The sequence below is a fragment of the Delphinapterus leucas genome, chromosome 20 (assembly GCF_059928025.1).
Source record: "Delphinapterus leucas isolate spDelLeu-1000000601 "Yukka" chromosome 20, BTC_Dleu_Yukka2, whole genome shotgun sequence".
In the NCBI taxonomy this organism is placed as follows: Eukaryota; Metazoa; Chordata; class Mammalia; order Artiodactyla; family Monodontidae; genus Delphinapterus; species Delphinapterus leucas.
The window spans coordinates 8,211,821-8,221,569 of NC_143148.1; the positions used below are offsets into that span (position 1 = coordinate 8,211,821).

The 9,749-nt window shown below is 54.8% G+C and overlaps 1 protein-coding gene across 2 annotated transcripts; it reads left to right on the forward strand.

The window, feature by feature from the left end:
- The first annotated feature begins 274 nt into the window (after positions 1 to 274).
- Positions 275 to 7,454, forward strand: KDELR1 (KDEL endoplasmic reticulum protein retention receptor 1). Of its 2 annotated transcripts, none has more exons than XM_089902628.1 (5): positions 275 to 601; positions 1,204 to 1,304; positions 1,547 to 1,705; positions 5,409 to 5,661; positions 6,718 to 7,454. In XM_089902628.1, the coding sequence occupies exons 1-5, from the start codon at positions 445 to 447 to the stop codon at positions 6,750 to 6,752; spliced, it is 705 nt and encodes a 234-aa protein (XP_089758754.1). In that variant the 5' UTR covers positions 275 to 444; the 3' UTR covers positions 6,753 to 7,454. The 2 variants fall into 2 exon arrangements, with proteins under 2 accessions (XP_089758754.1, XP_022440901.1); XM_022585193.2 differs by having other exon boundaries at positions 280 to 535.
- The last annotated feature ends 2,295 nt before the right edge of the window (positions 7,455 to 9,749 follow it).

The window sequence follows — 9,749 nt, forward strand, 5'->3', positions numbered from 1 at the left end:
CTGGGCTGCAACCTTTACAGAGAGGCACAGACTGCCTGGGGGAACTGGTGCCGGATTTGCGAGTTTCGGGTCCCAGCGACCCTGCAAGTTCCTGGGAGGCGGCCTTAGGGGGGTAAATTCGGCGCCAACTCTGCAAGCGGGGGGTGGGTGGGTGGGGGTGCGAGGTAGAGGGCGCTGGAGAGCCGGGACTCCGCCCTCGGGGGCGGAGCCTCCCGCCCGAACTCCTCCCCCTCCCTCCCGCCGGCCTCCCTCTTCCTAGCTCTGGCTCGGCCACCAGCTCCGGCCTCGGCGACCCCGCCCAGAGCCCCCTCCCCGGAGCGGAGCCCACCCGAGGGCACCTCTCCCGCCCCCCAGCCCAGCCGCCCGGCCAGAACAGCAGCCCCGGGGGGCAGCCCCCCTTCAGCCTGACTCCCTCCAGCCCAGCCCCGCCAGATCCCCTCAGCCATGAATCTCTTCCGATTCCTGGGAGACCTCTCCCACCTCCTAGCCATCATCTTGCTGCTGCTCAAAATCTGGAAGTCCCGCTCGTGTGCCGGTGAGACGCCCACCGGGGCCGGAGAAGGGGGGAGAATGCGGGAGACATTCCAGGACTCGGGGAAAGGTTTGGAGGCATAGGGGGACGGGTTCCTCCCCGCCACTGCTTGCTGGGGATCCCCCTTCCAGGTCCGGGGTCACCAGGGGGTCAGCTCCTTTCCCCAAACTGGGGATGCATCCAGTTTGGTGGGGGTGGCTCCAGGAACCCAATTCAGCCTCCCCCGGCCCCTATCTGGGTGGCCTTAGGGTTCCCAGGGCTGGGAACAGGGAGCTGTGGCAGGCAGGGAGGCGGCTGGGAGTTGGTGACGTGGACTGTGGCCGCCAGAAAGGGAGCGGGAGGTAGGCGACCTGTTCCGGAGGGCTGAGGTCAAGTGGGGTCCTCCCAAGGCTCCACCTTGGATCCGGACTGTGGGAGGACCCTGAGGGGGCCGGAGGTGGCCACGAGGCCTAGCCTGGGACAGAGCCTCGGGCTGGAGTAGCTTTGGGGCCGGGCTGCCCCCTGGCTGTGGGCCGTGGGAAAAGGCCCTGCTTAGGCCGGCGGAGCTGGGGAGGCCTCCAGGGACAGCTGCACTCCAGAACCCCTCTGGCTCGCCCGGGGCCCTGGGCCTCGGTTTACTGGCCGTGCAGCCCACCTTCAGCCTCCCCCATCCCCATTTCTCTGGACCACAGGGATTTCGGGGAAGAGCCAGGCCCTGTTTGCTGTGGTGTTCACTGCCCGCTACCTGGACCTCTTCACCAACTACATCTCACTCTACAACACGTGCATGAAGGTAAAGGCTTTTCCTAACCTGCCGAGCCCTCCTGAGGGGGGAGCCGGGGAGGGTCCGAGGGAGGAGGGAATGTGGGTCCCAGACTTTTGGGTCTGAGGGAGGATGGGGCTAGGGGTCCAGACTGCTAAGCCTGAGGGAGGAGAGGCTGGGGGCCTGGACTCCTGGGGCTGGGTCTAAGTCTACTGGGGGCTCGGACCCTGTGCTTGGAGCTGAAGCACCCTCCGCATCCTCCCCTTCGACAGGTGGTCTACATCGCCTGTTCTTTCACCACGGTCTGGATGATTTACAGCAAGTTCAAAGCCACTTACGATGGGAACCACGACACGTTCCGAGTGGAGTTCCTCGTTGTTCCCACGGCCATCCTGGCATTCTTGGTCAACCATGACTTTACTCCTCTAGAGGTAGGCCACCTGCAGGGTCTGTAGTGGTGGGGTGGGCTGTGGGAGAACAGCAGGTGACAGTGGACCCACTCAGAGGCTTCCTTCTGTAGGGTTTGCTCAGACTTCCTTCTTTTAGGACATAAAGTTCAAAACAGGGGCTCTGGGGTCAAATGATAGTAATGTAACAGCAGCAGCACTCACTATGTGCCAGACGCTGCTCTCAGCATTTCACATACATTAACTCATTACTTTTCATAGCAGCCCCATTTTGTAGATGAGAAAACTGAGGCTTAGGGAGTTGAAATGACTCTTCCAAAGTCATTGGCCTAATGAATAGTTCAGGAGTTGGGAACGGGGCTCTGGGGGGCCAGGCTACTTGGATTTGGATCTGTTACTTTCTATTAGCATGACCTTGGGCATGGAACTTGACCTTTCTGTGCCTCAGTTTCCCTATTTGTAAAGTCGAGATCAGGTCATTGTGAGGATTTACTGAGATTAGACAGCATCACGTAGTGGTTAGACACAGAGACTCTAGAACCAGAGAACTGGGATTTGAAGCCCACTTAGCAGCTGTGAGACTTTGGGCAAGTCATGTAATTTCTCTGTGCCTCAGTTTTCTTGTCTGTGAAATGGGGATAATCAGTTCCTGCTTCATAGGCTTTGATGAGGGGTTAATATTGGTAAAGCACAGTGTCTGGCAGTAGCTAGGAAGTGCGGTCCATGTTTGTTCAGTGCTTGCAGTGTTTAGGACCATGTGGATCCTTTTACTCCTAAACGCTAGCTGTCATGGTTTTTATTGCATGGCATTTTGGTGGGACCTGTACAAATTCCTGGGAGGAATTTCGAGAGGGACTTTGCTAAATCTGTGATCTGCCTCCTGGGGCTGGCAGGAATCAAATTCAGAGCAGTCTTTCCTCCCCCAGGACCACTCACTCCTGCCTTGTAAGAAGCTGGCCCTGGGACTTCCCTGGCAGTCCAGTGATTAAGACTACACACTTCCAAGGCAGGGGGCACGGGTTCGATCCCTGGTCGGGGAACTAAGATTCTGCCAGCTGCCACTGAGCAGCCAGATGTGATGATGTTTTCAACACAAGCCACAGTTCAGGAGTTTTCCTGAGGGAAAACTTTACAGTTTTGGCTACAGATTCCAGATCTATTTCTAAAAGCACCCTGCAGGCTAGACAAATCTGACTGAGTGTGACTGAGGGTGACTTTGACCCAGGGGTCCTGGAAATGTCAGAGGGAGGCTGCACTGCACTGTGGCAGGAACCCCAAGCTTGGCTGCAGGGCCTGGACTTTGCAAATTTATCATCAGCATCACCTTGCATGGAGCACCCACTGAGCTGGGCCCCTTTTGCCGATGGGGAGACCGAGGCTGGGGGAAGGCAGTGGGGCTTGCTCCAGGTGGAGGAGGCCGGACCAGGACCCAGGATTCTTGACTCCAGCTTGTGTGGTTCCCTCATTCAGAGGTGGGGAGGTCACTTGTGCAAAGTATTGGCACCAATTGTGTGTCCTGCTCTGAGCTGGCCATTCCAAATCCGTCATCATTCCGTCTGATCCGTTGGCCTCTTGGGGAAGTGGGCATACTCATCCCTATTTCTTGGAGGACTGAGGTGAGGCTCAGAGGGGAGACCTCACAGAATTTGAACCCAGGTCTGCCTGCTTTCAAAGCCCATGCTATCAATAGGTGCATGCTGAAAAATTATTTTTTAATCATAGAAGGAAACAATTCTTTAAAAATTCAGACGTCACAAATGGATAAAGTAAAATGCAATAGACCTTCTCTCTCCTCTTACGTCATGATTCTACTCCCCAAGGCTAACAATCGGTATGTATCAATTTAATGGGTATGTTTCCCGAGAGCCTCAACTAACCTGATATCCCATATAATTATGGGAACAAGCCCTGAAGTCTAGCTGCCTGGGTAGGAATCTGTTTCCACCCACATCTTAGCTGCGTGGCCTTGGACGAGTTACTGATCCCGTGGGCCTCAGTCTCCTCATCTGTATAAGGGGGATAACAATAGGACTTACCTCATAGGGTTAAAGCATAAGCCAGTTAATACCCATAAGGTGCATAGAACAGTGCCTTGGATGTAGTAAATGCTATGTAAACGTCAGTTCTTAGGAATACATCCTGAAGGTCCCCACTTCCTTCCCACAAACCAAAACAACCCAGGAGGAACCACACCTGCCAGCTGGCTTTGTTGTCTGAGCGGAGGTTTCGGTGGGTCTACAGATCACAACTCACCCCAGGTGGGACTTTCAGGGAGCTGAGGACTGAAAAGGGGCTGACAGCTGCCTGCCATCTCTTCGTCTCTCCCTCCTGGGATGCCCTGTCCTGCTTACGAATGATGCTTGTCACTGCTCCCTAAATGATGGCCTGTGACAAGCACTTGGGGACCTTGCTTCCAATCGCTCATGCATTCATCCAGGCATCGAATATGTGCCAGGCACTGTGCCAGGTGCTGGGCCCACAGGGTGCCCAAGATGTAGGCTCCTGGACCTCACGGAGCTCACAGTCTGGTCAGAGCTGCCAGGAAGAAGATAAGACAGGGGATGTGACCATCCAGGGGGAAGGATGGTCAGGGAGGACCTCTCTCAGGAGGTGACTGATGAGCTGAGATTGGAAGGAGGTGGAAGAGGCAGAATGTGACTGTCTGGGGGAAGAGCTGAAGGAACAGCAAGTGCAAAGGCCCTGGGGCAGGAAGGAGCTTGGTGTGTTGGAGGACCAGATGGAAGGCCCAGGTAGTTGTAGCCTGGAGGGCGAGGGGAGGGAGTAGAAGATGAAGCTGGATTGAGGAGGGCCTTGAAGGCCAAGGTTAGGAACTTGGGTTTTATTCTGGATGTGATAAGAAGTAGCTACAAGAGGGTTTTAAGCCAGGGAGTGACACAGTCTGATTTATGTCTCTAAAGATTGCACATTGAATGTCGCCCCTACCAAGGCAGGAAAATCATCCCCTTTTTTGTGGGGGGCAGGGCTGTGCCATGTAGTTTGTGGGATCTTAGTTCCCCAAACAGGGATTGAACCTGGGCCCTCAGCAGTGAAAATACGGAGCCCTCACCACTGGACCGCCAAGGAATTCCCAGAATCATCCCCATTTTAGAGGTGAGGAAGCAGAGGCTCCGAGAATCTGGGTCTCTTGCCCAAGATCTCATAGAAGGGACATCTCACAGCCAAGATCCCAACCTGGGCTGCCCTTGGGAGGGGTGTAAATTCAAAGTGCTCACAAACACCGGCTCAGAACCCTTGGTTCAAATCCCAGCTCTGCCGCTTCCTAGCCACGTCCTGGGCAAGCCTCTTACCCTCTCTGGGCCTCAGTTTCCTCATCGGTAGAAGGGGATGCTGGGAATTCCCTGGTGGTCCAGTGGTTAGGACCTGGTGTTTTCACTGCCGGGGTCCAGTTCCCTCCCTGGTCGGGGAACTAAGATCCCTCAAGCCTTGCGGCACAACCAAAAAATAAAACAAAAAAAAAGAAGGGGATGCTGATAATAGTACCTCCCTCATGGGGTCATCGTGGGGATTAAACGAGAGAATACAGGTGGGGCAGGAAAGCGGTGTCTGGCACACAGTGAGTGCCCGGCAGGCATTGTGGTACCTGTCACCCACTCTCCAACATCACTGCACCTGTAGCCACAATGTCCACCATCCTCACCCTTCTCTTCTTCCCTGTCCCCTCCCGCCTCGTCCTGCCCTCTGCTCCCACGCCCCGGCCTCCCCGCAGATCCTCTGGACCTTCTCCATCTACCTGGAGTCCGTGGCCATCCTGCCGCAGCTGTTCATGGTGAGCAAGACAGGCGAGGCGGAGACCATCACCAGCCACTACTTGTTTGCGCTGGGTGTCTACCGCACGCTCTATCTCTTCAACTGGATCTGGCGCTACCACTTTGAAGGCTTCTTCGACCTTATCGCCATCGTGGCAGGCCTGGTCCAGACGGTCCTCTACTGTGATTTCTTCTACCTCTACATCACCAAAGGTAGCCAGCGTGGGGGGCCGGCTGGTAGGGAGCCTGCTCCTTCCCCAGCTCCCACCCTCCCTGGGGCCTCAGCTTCATCTCCCCAGCCCTGTATCCCTCGAGGGAAGACAGGACAAAGAGAGGGGCAGGCAGGGGTGGCCTCTGACTTTTCCTCTCTTGGAATGTGTCCTAAGCCCTCCTCCTGCCCCAAGGTTCCAGATCCAAAGTCTTTCAGTCTCACACCCGTAACAGATCCAGAATTCCCATCTCCCAGGCCCCAGCAGCGTTCAGAGAAGGGAGGGCCTCCTCTCTGCTCATGGACCTCTGTCCTTACCCTCAGGGACTCAGGCCCACCAAGATTCATTCATTCATTCAACCAACAAATTTATGGAGCACTGTCTATGTCCCTGGCCGGGGCTAGGCTCTGGGGATACAAGCTTAGGAGAAAAGATGGACAAGGCCCTCCCTTCCCTTTGTATTGTAGTCGGGGGAGGTGGTGAATAAACAAGAGAGATGATTGCTGACAGTGAGAAGGGCAGTGACAGAAAGGAACCAGGGATGTGTTGGTGAACAATGGTGGAGGGTGAGGGGGTTACTTTACATGGAGAGGGTGTGGTCTGGGGGAGGCCTTTTAGAGACGATGATTAAAGCAAAGACCTTGGAAGTTCAGTCAATCAGTGTGAAGGGAAGAGGAGACAGGAGGACAGAGGCCTGAAGGCAGCCACGCCCCCTGAGGATTAAGGCTGAGAGGGCAGAAGCGGGTGGTCTCGCCCAGCCAGCCTGCCAGGCCCTCTGACCCCAGCGCCCCCCGAGAGCCAAGGCCTCCAGCCCTTCCAGGATGGAAGGGGAGCAGCCAGCATTAGGGGAAATGGGGCCTCCTCCGGGGCTCCATGGCTCAGCCCCTAGGCCGGGAGCCTGGTCCCCGGCCCCACCCCCAGCTGATAATCCGGAGTCCTGGGGCTGCCCCTCCTGCATCTCTGCCCAGCCCAGCATCCAAGCCCCTGCTGTGGGCGTGGGAGGCTGTCCCCTCCACGAGGGACCCCTTGGTCATGCCCGCCCCCCTTTCTCTCCCCCCAGTCCTCAAGGGGAAGAAGCTGAGTTTGCCGGCGTAGCCCTGGTCCTCGCCATCCCTCTCCGGGGCAGCTGCGAGAGGCAGAGGAAGGTGACGAAAGATGAAGAGCCTTCCCATCCAGGGGAACTTTTTTAAGAACCCACCTCTCGGTACTCCCCAGCCCTGCTCCTGCCAGGTTTCAGGGGGCAGTGGAGGACCCAAGTCTTGGGGCAGCTCAGGACCTGGGCTGTTTGTAGTTTTTTTGCCTTTTAGAGAAGAAAAAAAAAAATCTTTCCTCTATTTAGGTTTTGATTCTGATGACTCCTTTCTTTTCTACTCTCTGGCCCCAATTTTTATAAACTGTTTTCGAGTGTCCTGTGGGGCACGGCAGGGTTGGAGATCTTTTCCCTCCCCTGAGCCCCCTGGCTTCCTTCTGGATCCTAACCCCTCAGCCCCACTGGTTGCCAAACACTAAATCTGCCGACACCCGCCTGCCAGACCTCCCACCGTTGTCATGGACACAACCTCCCCACGCCCAAACTTCTGCATTGGGGAGAGAGAAGAGGGGAGGGAAGTTCTCCCCTGATTTTTCATAATAATTTTTTCCAGAGTTTGGGTTTTTTGGTCATGTCCTTGTTTTTTGGCAGTTTAGGGGCGCATGGGAAGGGGGTTGGCCCAAGGGTCACCGTGGCTCTATGGCCATGTTTTTGTACAGAATTGATGGTTGATTCTTTGTTCTCTTGAAATAAACTGAGGAAAACGATGCCTTTCTTTGGCTACTCCTTGCCCTCTCTCTGGCATTTGTGGGGTCCGCCCGGCACCCCAGCCCCTCTCTCTGCCTCTGCTTTATCCCGTCTGCCATCCGCAGGCGATCCAGGCCTGAGAGGAGCAGGGAGATGAGAAACTGGGCTTCCTGAGACTCTGAGCTGCACCCTGACTCCTCATGACTCCACCAGGGAAGAGGTTGTGGAGGAAAAAAATCTCGAAGATTCTTCGTATCTTGGCATAGAACTTCCCTGACAATTCTCCCTAGAGAGCCTTTAAAAACCAGATTTTCACATTAAAATCGGGATTTCTGGCTTCTCTTGAAAAAAACCCCATCAGTCTGACAATGCCAGGTCCTCGTGTCTGGGTGGCAGCAGATGGCTGGAGTGAATGGCTGGGACATGAGCTTCCCCTCCCTCCACCACCAAGTCCCCAGGACTTGGCTGAGGGGTTGATACCATCTCTTACTGGGCTGACGCTGTTGTTTTGTGGTTTTGTGAAGTTCAAAGGAAAGTCAAATCTTTTCCATGTTTCCCTCCAGATTGGCTTCACACCTGGCCTGTTTCCTTCACTTGGTTTACTTGCTTGGCCCTTGTAACCTTTTGGAGTTTTGCCCCCTGATTTCGCCAAATGCCCTAGACGTCTGCTGAGACTTTCCTTAGCCGCCTCCAGTTCTGCCGTAGGATGGCTCTGGAAGCTTCAGGAGGCAGGTAGCTGGCGTTTCCGAGCGTCTCATAAGCGCCAGGCAATGTGCGTTACACGGGTGAGCTCATGGGACCCTCAGAGCACCCTCACTTTGTTGCGGAGGAAATCGAGGCTTAGCCGGGTGAGCCACAGGGGTGGGGTTGGTACCCCGGCTTCCTGCTGCTGGATCCTGTATGTTTAGCCACTGCTGTGGGGTTTTTCAAAGGTTTTTTTTCTTTCTTTCTTGTAAGCTAAGCCAACGGACCTTCTGTTTAGAGGAATTTGTCCAGAAGCCTCTTATGGAAAATGCAGGAGCAGGGCTGCTTGGGTTGATTCAGGGTCGGGAGGGGGCACCTCTTTGAACGCAGCCCTCAAACCATCAATCTAAATCTGGTCCAAGTCTCTAGTTTGACAGCCAGCCCCGCTCAGGACCAGAGAGATTCAGTGACACGTTCCAGGTGATCCAGCTAGTGACAGAGCGAGGACCAGAGCTCTGGGTCCTCCCGTTTGCCATGCCGGAACCCTGCCCACTCCACCGCATGGCTGCCGTTTCCTCCAGTGCCCACAGGGACCACGGCCTACTTCTTTCTGCACCCTGAGCACTGCCACACAGGAAACCCAAAAAGGGGACCACGGAGCCCACATTTGCCTCCCCACAACTCACACTGTTTTTCCCAGTTTGTAAATGAACGCTCTGCAACCACTGTGGCCCCTGTGTGGGTGTGTTTGGTTTGGCCAGCCTAACATTAAGCTTTTTTTTTTTTTGTATTCCTTGCCAACTAATTCCACATAAAAAGAAACGGATGTCCGGTTGTTCTAGAAAAACTAGAAGGTTCTAGAGCGACACTATCCAATACAGTGACCATTAGCACTTGAGATGTGGTGACCCCAAATTGAGATGTGCTGTCCTTGTAAAACAGGCGAAGGATTTCAAAAACTTAGTGCGGTAGGATGTAAGCTACCTGGCTAGTAATTTTTTATACTGATGACATGTTGAAATGATCATATTTTGGATATACTGGGTTAAATAAAATATATGAAAATTCATTTCACTTGTTTCATTCTACTTTTCTTCATGTGGCCAGCTGGCAAGTTTAAATGCTGCCCCCCATGGCTCACACTTTGTTTCTATTGGACAGCGCTGCTCTATAATTTTGGGTTTTTTTGGCTGCATCGTGGCATGTGGGATCTTAGTTCCCCAACCAGGGATCGCACCTGTGCCCCCTGCAGTGGAAGCGTGGAGTCCTAACCGCCAGACCACTAGGAAAGTCCTGGACAGCACTGCTCTGGACACCCCCGGGCTGTGGTACTGAACGCTGGGTGCTGAGTGAAGGCTGCCCCTTCCCAGACTCGGCCCCTGCCCCCCTCTTGCTTCATGGGTACTTCACCCACTGGAGTGACCTGCTGGGTCCCTGCAGGCAGGAGCGTTTTGTGGCCCAAGCACGAGTCCCCGATTAGTTTCGGGGCTCCCTAAGACAAGCTTTCAAATATTTGAAGACAAGGATCTCCCCTGACCTCAGTCATGGACTTGCCATCCCCTGTTCCTTTAACCACTCCTCCCACCGCATGGGTCTGAGTGGGTCCCTTGTCAGCTGGGGTGAGTTAAAGG